Here is an 18,757-nt window from a genome sequence, read left to right as displayed (position 1 = left end):
CGCGTCACGTTCTCAGCCCAGCGAGCAATCAACGTGCAGGATGACGGAATGCGTGTCGACGTACTCCGTATTTCTGAACAGAGCGTGACGCTTCCTCCCCGAGCCAGTGTTCTAGTCGACGTAACATGCTGTGGTTTGAGCGATGGCGATGTGGTGGCCGAGACAAATTTAGAACACCTCCTGCAGCAAGGCATATGTGTAGCGAGAAGTGTAATACACGTTCGTGACGGTCGATCTGAATTGCTCGTTACAAACTTTAGCAACGAGCATCGACACCTTTTCCGTGGCACTTCATAAGCGTTTGCCCACGAAGTAGCAAACATAACCAACTGTCTCACGTCAGAAATAGTGGATAACGCAGACACATCAGTGAGCAACATTGACATCAATCCTGATCTGTCCACCGACAACCAGACTGCGCTGCGAGCGCTCTTGTTCGAGTACAGGTCTTGCTTCGCAAGTTGCTGAAAGATCCGCCAGACGTCCATCACTCAACACAGGATCATCACGTACGAGGACGCACGCCCAATACACCAGCACCCCTACCGCGTGTCGGCTAAAGAACGTGAAGCGATACGCACGCAAGTTCGCGAGATGCTTGACGATGGCGTTATCGAACCATCCAACAGCCCGTGGTCATCTCCAGTCGTGCTTGTCAAAAAGAAGGACGGGTCGCTACGCTTCTGCGTCGATTACCGAAAGCTTAACAACGTGACCAAAAAGGATGTGTACCCGCTACCACGTATCGAAGATTCGCTCGATAGACTTCGTCGTGCCCATTAGTTCACTTCTCTCGATCTCAAAAGCGGGTACTGGCAAATCGAGGTAGATCAGCGAGACCGCGAAAAGACAGCCTTCGTGACTCCAGACGGCCTATACCAATTTCGAGTATTCCCTTTCGGCTTGTGTTCAGCGCCGGCAACTTTCCAGCGAATGATGGACACTGTCCTCACAGGGCTGAAGTGGCAGACTTGTCTTGTCTACCTTGATGATGTGGTGGTCTTCTCTACCACGTTCGAGCAGCACCTTCACCGCCTGCGCAGCGTGCTGGAGGCTATCCGATCGGCGGACCTCACACTAAAACCACAGAAGTGCCACTTCGGCTATAAAGAACTAAAATTTCTTGGACATGTAGTTAGCGCCGAAGGAATCCGTCCCGATCCGGACAAGCTTGCCGCTGTTGCCGAATTACCAGCTCCTGTCGATAAGAAAGCCGTCCGGCGCTTCCTTGGTTTGTGCGCCCACTATCGCCGATTCATTCATGGCTTTTCACAAATAGCAGAACCTCTGACTCGTCTCACAAGGGACGACACGCCGTTTGTCTGGGAAAACGAGCAACAAGCAGCTTTTGATGAGCTACGACAGCGCATGCAATCAGCGCCCGTTCTCGCTCATTTCGACGATGATGCTGACACGGAGGTCCATACCGACGCTAGTAACATTGGGCTCGGTGCAGTGCTCGTTCAGCGTCAAGAGGACATCGAAAGAGTGATAGCCTACGCCAGCCGCTCTCTATCCCGTGCCGAGGCTAATTATTCCACTACGGAGAAAGAGTGCCTCGCAGTCGTGTGGGCAATCACCAAGTTCCGCCCGTACCTTTATGGTCGTCCCTTCAAGATAGTGACGGACCACCACGCCCTCTGCTGGTTGGCAAGCCTGCGCGACCCTTCAGGACGGCTAGCACGGTGGAGCTTGCGGCTGCAGGAATTTGACGTCACCATCGTCCATAAGTCCGGCCGTAAGCATGAAGACGCTGACACACTGTCACGCGCACCCCTTCTTGTCGTCAGTCAGGATGCAGAGGAAGACGAAGGCTTTCTGGGCGCCATTAGCTCATCAGACTTGAGTAAACGGCAGCGGGATGACGCAGAGATTCGTCCGATCATCGATCATTTAGAGGGCCAGGACACAATCATACCACGTCATTTATTCCGCTCGTTGCCATCGTTCTGCCTTCGAGATGGTGTGCTGTACAAGAAGAACGCTCGTTTGAACAACCGTGCCTACCTCCTGGTGGTTCCTCGAGACATGCGAGACGACGTCCTCTTCGCTTGCCATGACGAACCCACATCCGGTCATCTGGGCTACTCACGGACACTTGCCAGAGTGAGTGAGAGGTACTATTGGCCAGGACTTTCGGCAAGCGTCAAGAAGTACGTCAAGAGCTGTCGGGAATGTCAGCGCCGAAAGCAACCATCTGTTAAGCCAGCTGGTTTGCTTCAGCCCATTGAAGCACCTTGCACGCCATTCGACCAAGTCGGCATGGACATTCTCGGGCCATTTCCCCTGTCTGCGGACAGCAACAAATGGGTGATCGTCGCGACCGACTATTTGACACGCTACGCTGAAACCCAAGCGATCCCACGAGCCACGGCTTCTGAGGTAGCACAATTTTTCATGCGCCACATCGTGTTACGACACGGTGCTCCTTCCAGTGTAATAACGGACAGAGGGACGGCATTCACGGCGCAGCTTACGGACGAAGTTTTCAAACTGAGCAACACCAGACACCGAAGGACAACTGCGTACCACCCGCAAACCAACGGACTTACCGAGCGACTGAATAAGACCCTCGCAGACATGATCTCAATGTACATCGACGTACAGCACAAAACATGGGACCGGATCTTGCCTTACGTGACCTTCGCGTATAATACCGCCGTGCAAGAGACCACGCGATTCACGCCATTTCGGCTTCTCTACGACCGCGAAGTACAGACCATGCTAGACTCCATGCTACCGTGTCAAGACGAATACGAGTTGGCAACTGACGCCGAAGAATTCGCAGAGCCTGCTGAGGAAGCCCGGCAGCTCGCGCGACTGCACATCGGCCTGCAACAGTAGGCAGACACACGACGCTATAACATCCGCCACAGTGAAGTACTTTAGAATCCCGGAGACCGAGTTGGGGTGTGGACGCCCGTTCACTGCCATGGCCTTAGTGAAAAGTTACTGAGCCGGTACTTTGGCCCATATAAAGTGTTACGTCGCGTCAGTGACGTAAACTACGAAGTGGTTCCGGACTCGATATCGCAGCCCACGGAGTAGGACACGACCGAGGTCGGATGGCGTTCATGTGTTGCGCATGAAACCATTTATTGCGCGTTGTTCGTAACTTTTTCCTTGCCGTACACTGTTCTTTGTGTTATTTATTTATTTTTGTGAACTTGCTTCTTCGTTCACTGATTTTTTTTATATATTGGCACGCTCGTTAATTTCTACTTTTACTTTATTCGAATTTCCAATTTCTTTTTCACGTGCCTACGTTGTAGCATCACGGTGATGCTATGTACTTTTCTTTCCTCTTTTTGGGACTTGTTTTTTTTTCGGAAGGGGGGATAATGCCACCAGCACGTAGTGGGTCGACCGCAAGAGCGGCTCTCAATCTGGAGGAAAAAGAAGATCGCGTGTCTTCTTCTCTGCTCGAGAGCCAGCCACGACTGACGCATCGTCCTAGAGCTAGCTACCCGGTCGTTCAATAAATTCCCCAGTACTTGTGACTCATCGTGACAATACGAATAAGAGTCATCTCACTTTTCCTAGTAGGGCCAAAGCACATGCACTACTAGAGCGCACCGACTCACTAAGACAGTTAACGTATCTCTTTAGAGTGAGTCGTGCTCGTATAAAGTCAGAACCAAAAAACATTTCAGCATATTTACGGAGTGATTGATGATGAGTGGAAGAAAGCTTCGGGGGTCTTTATCGGTAAACCATGAATCCTTCGTCTGTCAGTATGTCCATCCATCCGTCCATCCATTTATCTGTCCACAGTAGCGCCACCTGCTCAGTGAGTCATTGAACTAGGCGGTCACGTACCACGACACAGAATCAAGCATGCATAGATCCACGGCTTTCGGAGCTTCGCCCCTAAAAAAGGTTCAGCTCTGGGGTATATGGTAGAGATGGTAAGCGCCAGCACGATACTACAACATATATGTTTTGGTATCACCAACAGAAAAAAATGGCAGCATATTTACAGGGTGACTGAAGGAGAGTGGAGCGAAGCATCCGTCCGTCCGTTCGTTCTTGCTCACATCCGTCCATGCGTTCGTTTGTGTGACCGTCCACGCGTCCATTCGTCCATCCGTGCGTGCGTCTGTTCATGCATCCGCATGTCCATCTGTGCGTTCATTCCTGCGTTCGTCCATGCATCCACCCCTGCGTCGGTCCATGCGTCCATCCATGCATCTGTCTGTGTGTCCGTTCATCCATCTAAACAACACTCCAAGTACCACCATCTCAAATCTTTTCATCATATATTCTGCATATGCACCGCCATCCAGCGGACATTCCAAGGACTAAACTAGAGGTGGCACACGCACACTTTCTTACGGCTTGCGCTTCGTGTCTACTTCCCACCTTTAACCACCTCGAGTTCATGGTACATACTAGTTCACTGTATTCATGGCACTGTGGCCCAACGCTCGCTAAACCTTTCTAAAACCAAGGAGGTTACAACCAGCGAGTATAACGTGGAAACCCTTTCTTGTCAGATAGTGCTCAGTGTACATGCCAATGGCTATTAATGGGGAACGAGAGACAGGAGAATTCGGCTTTTAGTTAACGGCCACGCTGCGAATTTTTTATTGTTCAACAACGCGAAGAAGAAATCTCCCACTGGCACCACTTTGCAGGTCAAAGCGTAAGACCTGTTACTGTTACGCACTACTACGAGGGACAAACGGGTCAAGCCGCTATAAGGAGCTTAGACTCTAAAAACCGCCGAGCCTGTGCTGAACACACAGCACTGTCACAGCGAAAGCTACAAGAGCGGAATTTCGAAGCCTTCTTTCAACACTCTTTCGGTGGCTGCTACAAGTACAATTGCAGGGTACCACTATCCTAATAATCTTTGTGTAATAGGCAGGCATTCCCTATGTCATGCTTCGACATTTTTTTTGTGGTATCCGCTGAACACTCTCAACGAACTCCGTGCGAATATCATTTCTCACGCCACGGCTAGGATGATGATGAAGAATGACGCTTGAAGTGGTATGAGCCACAGCTACTAGGTGATGATGAACAAGCTTTGTAATGGGTGGGAGCAATGAAAGACCCACTCGTTATGCTATTCGCATTGTTCAATTGCTGTTCTAAAACACTTTATTTCTCATACTAACGAGATTCCTTTAACGACATCAAGCTTGCCTAAAGCAAGTTTGCGAATGAGTCCCAAGCACAAAACAAAAACAGAAAAACTGGTGTGGGTCAGCGGTAAAATTCTAAGCTGGCACGCAGTGCCAGCTTAGAATTTTACCGCTGTGGACCCGGGTTCGAATCCCATCGAGACATTTGTGTTTGTTTTAGTTTTTTATTATTTCGGGCAATATCGATTATGGACACTAGCAGCGGGTTTTCTGTGACACGTGCTCTTTAACGCCATTGCGGTAAAATTGTGAATTTGTCCTGCTCGAGCAGCGTTACAAACAATTGTCACAAGCAGCAATCGCGTTCTTCCTTCTCTCGTCCCGACGAAAGCGCTGGAAGCGAAGTAAGAAAGGATGACAATGTGTAAGAAAATGAGTCACGCGCTCTTCGTGACCTTGATCACGTTTTTCTTTTTTTCTTTTCCCCTCAAATTTGTGGCTTTTCAATGTGATCGTTCTCGCAAGTGTAGACAAGTCATGACCTCCCTCTGTGGCCCCAGTCACTTCCCAGTGTGCTATGAAGTAATCAGTCAGATGGCTCGTATGTGGCCTAAATGGTAGAGATTTGGAGCCTTTGGTAATATTAATCGGGAAAACAGAAACATTTTCAGCTAACGTTTAAATTTATTTTCAATTCCAGGCGACGTGCTGCGCTGCTATATTGGGCCCGCGTGTTCGCGGAAGCGTCAACTACCGGCCTTTAAGTTATCCAAATAATGAAGATGTCTTAGAAACACTGGAGGCAGTAAATTTTATTTTCCACTATAGGTGGGATTCTTCGTCAAAGCTGATTATTTGTGAACGCAGCCGGCAATTGGCCAGTGCGATTGCGTCTTGTATAGTAGGGGTGATGTGCTCCAGTCCAATCTTCTCCAATATGGTCTTTTGAATTTCGATGACGCTCAGTACGGTATCTAGAAAGAGAAAAAAAAAACTTATTCACAACACGATTTGGCTCATGACATGTTAGATAAAATTGCTTTAGGACTCCTAGACAGCTAATGAGTACCGTAATTTCTGACATACTTGCTATTTATTTAGTTTTGTAAATGCAAGGAATAAGCCATGTCCTCATAAATGAACCAATATCTCCCATTCAATAGTGTAATAAAAATATTCACGTCATGATCACCAACATGAGCAGGAGCAGCTTTCACTGTTAACTACAGCATGGTGAATGTTTCAGCTACATGGCACTGGAAACAGGAATGCCAGCTTCTAAAAATAATTTGTGGAGTCAATAAATAGCTATGAGTGCGTGCGCATTCACTAAACGGGCTTGGACGAAACGGGCAATGGTGCTCAACAGGCATCTGTGAATAAACGACTACATCACGTTGTTGTACCATCCGAAATTTAAGTCGGTTCGTGATGTATTGAAGCCTGACACTATTACGTCGACATTGTTTGTACTTTTCTCTTTTTTCTTGCCTCTTCTGATCAGTTGAAGTTGAAAAATACAATCAAGCTTTATTGTGGGAAGAACTTGTTATTAGTAATTCGTCGTAAGCCATCAGAACAGTCAATTGGGTGAGTTAGTATGCTTCCATCTCGAACAAACATTAGCGCCACAAAAACAAGAATGAGAGGAGCAAAGAAAGAATACAGCGTTGTATCCTGTGTTTTCTGTTCTTGTACTCGTTTGTTTCGCGCTTGTATAACGTCGTATTTCTTACGCTGCTAGCACTTGCTTCGTTTTTAAAGAGCAATTCCCTTTCTTACAAAAACAAATAAATTTTTTTCACTGACGTGTGCTTCCTTTAAAGCTAATGTTAGCATAATATTTTGAAAGCTAATGCCTCATTCTTTGCAAGGTGGTATTTCTACGTTTCTGGGCCAATCCCCTAGAGTGCGTGTGAGCCATACCTAAAGGCCATCAGGATCATGATGATTTGCGATAGCCAATTGAAATTACTTGTAGCAGCTTCCCACTACTGTTGCCAAGCCTGAAAGCTATAGGCCCGATTTGGTGGATTTGTGGCTAGGGTGCTCGGCTCCTGATTCGATGGTCACAGGCTCGATCCCGGTCATGGCAGGCGCATCTCGATGGGGGCAAAACGGTGGAGACCCACGTACTGTGCGATGTCAGTGCACATGAAAGAACACCAAATGGTCGAATTTTTGGGAACCCTCCACTACGATGTCACGCATAATCATATTGTATTTTTGGGCTGTAAAACCCTATCTACAATTATTAGTTTATGCTCGAAGGAAAAGTGGATCTGGTCAACTTCTTTTTTATTTTCTTCTCTTTTTTACATTGTCTGTTTTTTTCAGCTGTTGCTCTCCATTACCTGTAATCCTTCCTTTGTCTCTTTAGCTGTTTCTTTCTCTTTCATGCTATTTGATTGATATGTGGGATTTAACGTCCCAAAACCACCATATGATTATGAGAGACGCCGTAGTGGAGGGCTCCGGACATTTCGACGACCTGGGGTTCTTTAACGTGCACCCAAATCTGAGCACACGGGCCTACAACATTTCCGCCTCCATCGGAAATGCAGCCGCCGCAGCCGGGATTCGAACTCGCGACCTGCGGGTCAGCAGCCGAGTACCTTAGCCACTAGACCACTGCGGCGGGGCTCTTTCATGCTATTTCTTTCTTAATTTCTTTTGGTCCCTTAATTCCTTTCTTATTTTTTCTTTGTTTTCCTTCCCTCGTTTTCTTTGTTTAGCCTTATTTTGTTCTCTCTGATCTTGTATTGCTCTATGCTTTTTGTGTCTATTTCCGGGTATCTTTCCATCAATGTTTTTCTTCGCTTGCTTTGTCTTTCTCAGCCTTTCTACACTTGTTTATATCTCCCTGCTTTTCCTTTCTTGTCTTTCTTTCTCTTTAAGCTTTTCCTTGCCTTTTTTCCGAATGCTTCTTTCTTTTCTTTCTCTTCATCCTTATTTTTATCACTTTTTCTTCTTTTCATTTTCCTTGCTCTAGTTTCACTTTTATTCCTTTATTTCTCTCACTTTTTCGTATGTGTCACGCGCTCCACTTTGGCAAGCAGAAAAACGATGGAGCAGTTAAGGCAGAGATGTAAATCACTTCGGATGACTGATATGTAATTTCGTCCAAGCTAGGAAAGGGATGGAGGGCTTCAAAGAATAAAGAACGATAGAAAGGGAGCAAACACAAACACACACATCCCAGAGCGGAGCCGCAGACCTGTGCGCGATATGGTATAGCCTGGATATAAAGCTGCGCGTGCAACTCTTTAGACCTTAGGAGGGTGTTGGTGGGAGCTTGTTGGTAAGGATTCATGGGAATACGAGACAACACATGACGCGAGAACAAGGGCATGCGCTGACTGTCAACAGTTGCTTCGTTGTGCGTTAACATTTAAAAAGAGGGCGGTAAAATTGAAGGTAGGGAAACCAGGTAAGCAGGAGAACTTATGCGCATTTATGCGATTATGACATTGGACCATGCCCCACCGAGGTGGTCTAGTGGCTGTTTACCCACCGGTCACAGGATCAAATGCCGGCTGCGGCAGCTGCATTTTCGATGGACTCGAAAATGCTGTTGGCCCGTGTGCTCAGATTTGGGCGCATGTTGAAGAACCGCAGGTAGTCAGAGTTTCCGGAGCCCTCCATTACGGCATCTCTCATAATCATATGGTAGTTTTGGGACTTTAAAGCCCACATATCAATCAATCAATCAATCATTCAATTATTGACGTTGGTCCATGAGCCTTCTGATAATTGTCCGAGATAATGGAATCCCCTGCCAGTTAAGAAGAGGCAGTGATAAAATTGGCCCCTTTGCACCTCACCGTGTACATTTCGAAAATTGGACAATCCGCACTGTCTTCATATCTACGCAACACTTTCACTCTTTTCAGCAGCAGATAGCACCCACAGTCCGCGCAGTGGATAGCTAAATTGCTACCGTGCTTGCTTTTTACGTTGGTGGCGTGCTGTCGTAGACAAGCATTGAGAAATCATCCCTACTGGTGACGTATCACCTTAACAACTTTAGGAACGCCTTGTTTGCTTGAATTCTTGAAGACTTTTAGGGAATGACAATCAATAAAAATTACCAACGATGTTGGTCTGTCATCAAAGCGAGCGAGAGTGACTGCAGGTGATTGTCTCTGTATAGAGCGTACAGCACACCGAGCTCGACAGTGCATAACAGGTGCTCGCTTCTGTTGCGCTCGTTCAAAGGGCTAACCCAATGCCGGTGGCGCATATCCACCCGTGATTTTCTGTGGTCACCATGGATTTTGCGGGTGACTTAAACGACTGCGTTGTTAAAAACAGTGATGTTGTCTTATGGCTCGTGGAAAAAAAACGGACGTGAAATGATTGAGAAACAGCGTGCTGTTTGTATCAAACTTTGAACCTGGCAGTAAAAATGGATGCTAGAGTTGTCAATGATCGTAGCATGCACTTCATTTTGCTTTTTGCTTATTGCTTAAAACTTCAACAGCTTGAAAAGCAATGTAAATTAGCAAAAGGTGCAAATGTCACCCTGATCGCGTCTTTTTTTCAAATCGGCATAATCCACACGCACGGTTGTGTATTTACAACCACAAGTACACAAATACACAAGGGCGTGCACACGCTCGCCCTTGTGTATTTTTTATGGAAATTGTATTGGGGTTACAGCAAACCTTTCAGTTACTAGATGGTTGTGAAGCGGTCTTTGTTTCGAGTTGTCGTCTTGTACGCTACTTTTAAATAATAAGCTATACTATACTGATTGAGAATCAACTAGCAGCAGTATCGTTAAACACACAACAAACAAACGAAGAAGCAAATAAATAAATAAATAAATAAATAAATAACAGTAAATAGTATACTGCCTTGGCTGATTATCAGAATATCAAAGCTTTTGCAAGGCGCTGCGTCGGTGATGAAGAGTGTTAACGCAGCTGATGCTGTGGAAATAATCCCTGATATGATTTTTTTCCGCCATATTTAGTGGATGCCCCAAATACGAATCTTTCAACGCTCAGCTACTGTGTTACTCACCTCGCAAAGATGCCAGATAAAGAACGCACTTGTTGTCGGTGCACATATCGGCAACCTTGAAACATAAAAATATTGACGGCGTTAATAAAACCAGCAGATGTATTAGGGTAACTGTGTTACGTTACATTTATTGAAGAGAAAACTCTTCTCGTGGTGGCAGCCACGAGGCAGGATAGAACACAAACGTCCTAACAGTTTATTCACACGCTGAAAACTTTTCAGAACGGCTGTGCAGACAATCTCCACAATTGCATTGTGTTCAAAAGACAGTGCCAGAGCACCCGTTGGAAATAATATTCTTTTAGACAATTAGCGACTTTATCTAGCAGAAGATGATATTGTGTGAACTGGCGCATACTAACTAAGCACAATTTTTTTATTTAGTGTGCACTTGTCAGATCATTTCGCACCAACAGTCTTGGAATTCATGGACACATGTCACTTAAAATAGGAAGAATCCGCAGTTGGAATACACCTCCTTCCAGCTTCAAGGCAACTAATTTCAATGGCCTTTGAAAACAAAGAACCTCTCTCGCTGAAACAGCTCAGATTTCACAGGTGCCTGACTAGCTATAGAATATGAACTTTTGATGACACAATCGGAGCCCTACGTATCCCTACAAGCCTTGCATCCAGCGAATCCTCAGATATATAAAAAAGTATTCGCGTCATCACTTACAGTAGAGTGTGGTGGTCCTTTATTTTTGAAATGTAAAATCTATTCTTTCCGATTTTGGGCCAGGCAGTAAAGTCCAATCTTTTCGAGTCAATCTCTCCAAAAATGCAGTTGACGACATTTGAAAATAAAGATTTAAGATAATGATTTACATGCACTAGACCGTTATGGTGTTTCCAACTTCAAAAGCGCTCTACCTATAGTACCTAACGACAAAGCGTCTTCGAATTAGATGCCAACTTCAAAACAAGGAACAGCAAACGAGGCAAGCCGTTGGCTCTAAGTAGAACAGTGGACCAAGATAAACTTTCATCAAATTAGAAGGCACTATTTATTATAAATCTATCGATTTCTTGCCGTTTTATGTTCTAAGTGGTTTGTTGTCAGTTTTTCTAATCGTTACATTATCTTCACCTTGGACGGATCACTATAACTGCTTTTGCAATTTGGGAACTGTGCCAGTACGCTGTCAGATGCTTCACCACATAGGCCATGAATACTTTCAATGCCTAACAGTGGGCAATAAAGATGTGTGTGTCTTACGTATGGTGTACATCTCTGTTAATGTGTGAAAGCGCTGATTGACTCATTGATACTGTGCATGCCACTGCGCATATGCATTTCCCCTCCACCTCAGTGCTTATTCGCTCCTTGCTTGTTACGCACTAAGACGAAATGACTGCCAAAATTGTTGATTACCCATGTAGTATGCCATTCAAACATACAAAAATAATAGCACTTACGTGTTCTAGTGCATGAAGACCGCATGAGTCGATGAAGCCAATGGCCGAGCAATCCACAACAATGACACACGTGGCTCTTTGTTTGCCGTTTCCCTGTTCACTGAAGTAAAACAGGTGGAAATACATGTTATTTTATTATTGCAATCTGCACAGCCGATAAAAAAAAGACATCTAAATTGCAGTGACGTTTGAATGATTGAGCCTCATTCATTTTTGTCGTGCAGGGAAAGCTCAATTGGGCAATGTAATCAGTAAGACTGTAGAGTTAGCACTACGAACATCATTGCAAAGAAAAGTCTATTGAGGTAAATGAAACAAACAACTAGAAACTAATCTAAAAATTGCACATACCAAGACAGCTTTGCTAAGAGTATACAAGCGTCTGACGTAACAAGAATGCGCCGCGCTCGCCCAGTGGTTTTCGTGCTTGAATGCTGAAGAGAACGTTGTGCGATCGGGTCCTAGCCCGGGCGGCGACCGAAGGTCAAGGCGCTTCAGGCTCCTGTACTTAAAATAAGGTGCACAATAAAGGGGCCCACTGAAAGGTCCCGCTTTTTTAGCATGGTCAGAAAACACTGCTGATGGGTAGTCCATACTCCAACCAGACCAGGAATTTAGAACTAACCCTAAATTCACTTGCTCTTCTTTTAACAAATAATGCAACACACTCAAGATTAATTGCGCTGCAGGCCTAAGTGTCGCCAGTAGATTGTTTGAGCGTAGCTCATTCAGTACTTACTGGGGCTGTCATGGGAGGTTGCGACGTGTCCGCGCGTGATCGCACTGGAAAGCCGTGCGTTTGAATGAAAAAAGACAAAAGCCACACCGTACCCATGAAGTGAATGATGGTGTGTGGATGAAGCTCTGGGGAATCATTAGGGCAAATATGATTACGCTGTACGTTGCCCACTCTACATACAGATGAGTGACAACACGTGTGGACAGTACATGCGGTGTTGTTTTATTGGTCGTCATTCGGTCCACTTTCTAGGCAGAAGATGATGATGATGACCTCTTATGGATGGCGCTCACCCACAGAGGGGGATGGGGCAAGAACCGGGCGGCAGGATACTTAAATGAAGCTAAAATGAAATTGAAGCCAATCTGAAAAAGTAGTTTAAAAATAATACTACCAAAAAAACAAAAAACATTTGCTGAGCAAGTGGTCAAACCATCTCTTGTTTTTGATAGACATTACTACGAATTATAAACGAAAGATCTGAAAAGGTTGGGGTTCACTAGCACGGTAATCTTTTAGTTGCGTTGATGTAATCAGATACAGTGGAGCATAGATCCCTGTGGCTGTAACCAAATGAAGTTCCGCAAAGTGATAAAATCACTGGTGCATTTACTTGTATTCCTAGCTTTTGTAATGGGGCTACTAAAAATCTTTTTCTCTGATAAGAATAGCGATGGCAGAATAAAAAGAAATGTTCATTTGTTTTAATTTCGTTGCACCAATTGCATAGCGGTGACGCCTTGAGTCGAGCTTTGTTAAGGTAATTTAGTTGTGGAACTGCACAGCGCAATGTGGTATAAGTGACTTCTAACTGGCGAGATACACACCACTGTTTATTCCAGCAATAGCTCAAATGCTCACATCTTTGAATTTATTCAAATTACCTTTACCCTATTGCAAGCAAGCATTTCGGAAGCTTAGCGCTGTCACGTAAGAAAAAGACTCAATGGTCTCGAACACATTTGTTCTTCATCTTCTTCTCCATCGACATCATTGTCGTCGTCTGGACGTACAATGGGCACATTGGATGTGCTGTGCCGCATAGAGTTTTCTAATATACGATAGAGAAAACTCTGCCGCTATTGTATGGTAGCTGCAACACATGGCGCTTCAGCGAGCATGGGAATGATGGGTAGTACACACATTTGTCTAATATTCATCCTTCTGTCCTGCTTATGGCTGCACATGTGTTCGTGTGGCTTGAAGTTGTTTTCTCACAAAACAATTATTAGAAAATGTTTGGCGGTCGCGCTTCACCATCTTATATTTTTATACTTACCTTTCGAAATCGGGTTATGAAGTTCAAAAGGGTTGAATATTTCTTTCAAAACAAAACCGAAACACAGCAATAAATGAAGCCGCAAGTACGAAGACTAGGCAAATGTGGTCACTGAACGATCTCAGCTCCAGAGTCCCCTCTAGTTAATTTTAGGAAACTATGCTCTGCCGTTGCAGAAGAAGGAAATTATGTGGTTTGGAACGCGCTTGTTCTTCATCGTCATTAGCGTATTCGTCATCATCATGATGCATAGTGGTACTTCGCATGTGCTGTGCCGTGATTACACGCACAAAAAATTGTGTGGTTTACACACAAACATAAAACAAACATGGCGCTCACTGCCCATGTTTCTTGCAGCTCCAGACTATTACAGAGAGTAAACTCCTTTCAGTTCACCGAATGTTTGTAAAAACAAAAAAAAGATAATTGCTCGACGGGCTATAGTGGTTTTGAACTAAAATATTTCCGTTGAAAAACTATCGAATTATACTAGTTCCTTCTGTTGACGTTTATCTCTCCACTGTGGGCTCTGTAGAAAGAATAGAACAAGCGTCCACAAGTGGGGACATTATGCATGAACGTTTTAGATCACCAGGAGCGCCACTTAAAGAAAAATGAAACATGCCCACAAAAACTAGGCATGCGCTGAAAGCGCTTCTATTTTCCCGCGTTTTTCGTGCGCGGTCAAGTATGCTTTGGCGGGAGTTCTTGAATGTCGGCACGTTTCTCTATAGCCTAGACCGTGAGTAAAACAATACTTTCCAGAAGTGTTCTATGAGCGGACCATCCACGGAAGAAAACGGTGCTCTTTTGGGCTGCGTCTGACCCTGATGACCCTTCTGAAGTGGGTGATTGGGAGCGGCTACTAACCGCCTTAGAACTTTCAGCAGCTCACAAGAAGAAAGTGATGAGAACAAACACATAAAAAGCGTTGATCCTATGGATTCCTTGAATGGAAGGTATATATTTGATGTCTAGAACAAGAAGTTCTACTTGACAATCTTCTTCCATCTACTAAATTCAGCAGTTGTGAATGCCTGGGTTTTGTGGATGGGGAACAAAGGGGTAGAACACTGTAATGACTGTAAAGCTTGGAAGTCTCGTAGCGAAGGCGCGCATTTTCGTAGTGAAGTGGCAGAGAGTTCGAAGCGACGAGGGCGGTCATTCAAAAATATGCCACCAGCTGCCATAAAATATGAACTCAGCTGCCATTGAGTTCTGCACCAAATACACCTGGAAAACTTGGTTCAGTGACGGGCGCAATTTTTTATAGAAAAGCAAACAGAAGTACGTCAGCTGCTGTCAAATTCTTGGCTGCCCCAGGAACACATCTTCGCGGTCGCTGCAACGCGCTTTCGCGAGTGCCTCCAGTACTTCCACAGCGCGTAAGTGAACTTTTCAAGACAGATCGTCAGCATTTAATATTGAAATGTGCATATTGCCACCTAGAGTTGTCAGCCGGCAAGCCCTAGCGAACCGAAAAGGGCAAGGAGAACGAAGAAGTGTGGTTAGCGCCTCGTTTCGAAGATACACGCTCGTGTCTTTCTGCCCCGCTGTTCCTGTCCCTTCTCTACGGCTCTTGGTACGTGACAAACTGGTGGAAGTGCTGGGTGATCTATGCACCGTACCCCTCCACATACCAGGAACACAAGCATCGTACCGGTGGTCACTCCTGTGCACCGCGCCAGCAGAAGGATCCGAGGGCAATCTCCTGAGTTTGGACTGCTCGCAAACAACATGGCAGCTCCGACCAGCCATGCCGACACCAACCCAACCGGTGCGAACGGCACAACGCCGCTCCATTGCATCTTACTCACACCGCGAACGCCAAATCCTTTTCATGGCACTGTACTTGAGGATGTGGAAGATTGGCTTGTTCATTACGAGTTCATTGCCGTGCACAACCAGTGGGACGACGCAGACAAACTGCGGCACGTCTATTTCAGTCTTTTGGACGGCGCACGTGTCTGGTACGAGAACCGGGCAGGTATTCTTACATCATGAGAAGAATTCAAACGCCGACTTCTTGCGACATATGCAAGCCCTGACCGTCGGGAGAGAGCTGAGCGCGATCTGCAGTCCCGCATACAACTACCAAATGAAGGGGTTGCGATGTATGTCGAGGAAATGACGCGCCTCTTCCACCGAGCTGACCCCGGTATGCCAGAAGAAAAGAAGGTACGGTACCTCATGCGCGGGGTGAAAGAGCAACTTTTCGGTGGGCTTGTACGCAGTCCACCCAAGACTGTGTCAGAATTTCTTACGGAAGCTGTCACCATCGAAAGCACCCTTAGGCACCGGGCCCCGTCATACGAGCGGCACGTCAATCCTTCAACTACGGACTACTTTGGAGCTTTCGGTGGCCAAATGGATTTTTTCCGAGAGCTCATACGTTCAGTCATCCGCGAAGAACTCCAGAAGCTGTCAGTGCCCTCGCAGCCCCCTACCTCTTCGTTCTCCAGCGTTGTCCGAGATGAAGTCCAGCATGCTTTAAGAGAACCATCTTGCATGCGTGATTATCAACCACCCGGTGACTTCCCCCGCATGTCGTATGTTCAAGCTTTGCAGCAACCTGTAACACCCGCAATCCCGCATCCCACCGTGGCCCCAGCCATGCTGCAGACGGTCCAAGCGGCGCCATATTACAGCGCACCTCGCCCGATCCCGCGAAAATCGGACGTCTGGCGTGCGCCTGATCGACGTCCTCTCTGCTTCCACTGTAGCGAAGCTGGGAACCTTTACCGACACTGTTCTTACCGGCAACTTGGACTACGCGGATTTTCGACGAACTCACCACCACCTAGGTTCGGTCAGCGGCCCCCTGATATTGAAGAGTATGTGGCTCAACAGCGCGGAACTTCGTCATCCTTGCACCAGTCACGCTCCCCGTCACCGCGGCGATTTTCTCCTAATCGCCGCACCTATTCGAGCGTGGCGCAGGGTCGGTCCCCCAGTCCGCGCCGGGAAAACTAACCACAGCGACCTTCGGAGGTGAGGCCGCTCATACTGGACAAGTTCAAGGCCTCCTACCGACGCTTCCGCAAACTGAAGATTCCCCGACGACGACGACACCAGCTGGTTCCGAAAAGGTTTCATTAGATATTCCAGTGCTGCTCGACGGTCGCAAAGTCACTGCTTTAGTTGACACGGGTGCGGATTTTTCTCTAATAAGTGAAAAACAGGCTGCTCTTCTAAAAAAAGTGATGATGCCTTGGAACCTCAGGCCAATTTGTACTGCTGGCGGGCACATCGTCATGCCACTCGGCGTTTGCACAGCACGAATACAGATTCGTGGTTCAACCTTTGTTATCAGCTTGAGCGTTCTCCGTCAGTGTTCTCGAGACCTGATCATTGGCATGGACTTCCTGAGGGAGCACGGTGCTATCATCGACATTCGACAACGCCTCGTCACGTTCTCAACAAAAAGCGCCACACCAGAGCATAATCCCGACCACAATCGAGTATGTCTGCGGGTAATTGACGATGCTGTGACGATACCACCGCGCTCAACTGTTATGGTTCAAGTGGCTGGTAACAAATCAGAACACGGTGAAATGGTGGCGGAGAGCAATCGATCCCTGCTCTTTTCCCAAAGTGTCTGCGTAGCACGAAGCCTAGTAGACCTTCAGGATGGCCATTGCGAGGTACTTGTTACGAACTTCAGCTACGAGTGCCGACACCTTTTCCCTGGTACTGTCATCGCCTATGCCTACCCAGTAACTAATGTGACTGAGTGTTTTGCTTCCGTGGCAACCGATAACACCGAAGCACCTCTCCTGGGCGTCGACATAAATCCAGCGCTTTTTGACGAAAACAAACGAAGGCTTAACGACCTGTTGATAGAATTCCACGCCTATTTTGCACGTTCATCGAGAATCCGCCAAACATCGATTACCAAACACCGTATTATCACCTACGGCGACGCGCATCCTATACGGCAACAGCCTTACCGCATTTCACCAACCAAACGACGCGCGATTCAAAAGCAAGTGAAGGAAATGCTTCAAGACGGTGTAATACAGCCATCAAGTAGCCCTTGGTCATCGCCAGTGGTCCTTGTAAAGAAGAAGGATGGTACACTTCGCTTTTGTGTCGATTATAGGAAGCTGAATAACGTCACAAAGAAAGACGTGTACCCGTTGCCTCGAGTGGACGATTCTCTTGACAGGCTGAGGCGAGCAAAGTACTTTTCTTCAATCGACCTCAAAAGTGGTTATTGGCAAATTGAAGTCGATGAACGTGACCGCGAAAAAACGGCGTTTGTAACTCCTGACGGCCTGTATGAGTTCCGAGTGCTCCCATTCGGCCTCTGTTCCGCTCCGGCCACATTCCAACGAATGATGGATACCGTTCTCGCTGACCTCAAGTGGAAAAGTTGCCTCGTCTATCTAGATGATGTCGTTGTCTTTTCAAAAACGTTTGACGAGCACCTTTATCGCCTTCGGAGTGTTTTTGAAGCCATACGATCCGCTGACCTTGCCCTCAAGCCAGAGAAATGCAATTTCGGCTACAATGAACTGAAGTTCCTCGGTCACGTTGTGAGCGCTGCAGGCGTTCGGCCCGATCCCGAGAAGACTGCCGCTGTGGCCTTTTTTCTAGCTCCGACAGACAAAAAAAGTCTTCGGCGATTTCTGGGGCTCTGCGCCTACTATCGCCGTTTTATTGAAAACTTCTCTAAGGTTGCGGAGCCTCTCATCAGACTTACGCGTGACGACACCCCATTTCAGTGGACTGACGAACAAGCGACTGCCTTTGCGGAACTGCAACATCGATTGTGTTCCCCTCCTTTACTCGGTCATTTCGATGAGGACGCTGACACAGAGGTGCGCACTGACGCAAGCAACATTGGTCTCGGAGCTATCCTGCTGCAAACACAAGATGGGATTGAACGTGTGATTGCCTACGCGAGCCGCACTCTATCACGTGCCGAAACCAACTATTCAACGTCAGAGAAGGAATGTCTCGTGGTAATATGGGCGATTACAAAGTTCAGGCCTTATCTATATGGGCGCCCATTCAAAGTTGTGAGTGATCACCACGCTTTATGTTGGTTGGCTAACCTCCGAAACCCCTCTGGGCGATTAGCGCGATGGAGTCTGCGACTTCAGGAGTTCGATACCACCATTGTATACAAGTCTGGTGGAAAGCATGAAGACGCCGACACGCTATCACGAGCACCTCTGGAGTCCGACCATACGGCTG

At 46.6% G+C, this 18,757-nt stretch overlaps 1 protein-coding gene across 1 annotated transcript in view; it reads right to left on the bottom strand.

The window, feature by feature from the left end:
* Positions 1–5,882: 5,882 nt before the first annotated feature.
* The window catches only part of LOC142768370 (sulfate transporter-like), an 83,022-nt gene continuing 70,147 nt past the window's right edge, over positions 5,883–18,757 (bottom strand). The window contains exons 12-14 of the mRNA XM_075870340.1: positions 11,538–11,637; positions 10,119–10,173; positions 5,883–6,064 (exon numbers count right to left, since the gene is read on the bottom strand). Of these exons, the coding sequence (XP_075726455.1) occupies positions 5,913–6,064; positions 10,119–10,173; positions 11,538–11,637 (307 nt within the window). The 3' untranslated portion in view covers positions 5,883–5,912. The remainder of the gene's footprint in view (positions 6,065–10,118; positions 10,174–11,537; positions 11,638–18,757) is intronic.

This window comes from Rhipicephalus microplus, chromosome 8 (genome assembly GCF_043290135.1).
Source record: "Rhipicephalus microplus isolate Deutch F79 chromosome 8, USDA_Rmic, whole genome shotgun sequence".
Classification (NCBI taxonomy): domain Eukaryota; kingdom Metazoa; phylum Arthropoda; class Arachnida; order Ixodida; family Ixodidae; genus Rhipicephalus; species Rhipicephalus microplus.
The sequence above is the reverse complement of the archived record's forward strand: the minus strand, read 5'-3'. Positions and strand labels throughout refer to the sequence as shown.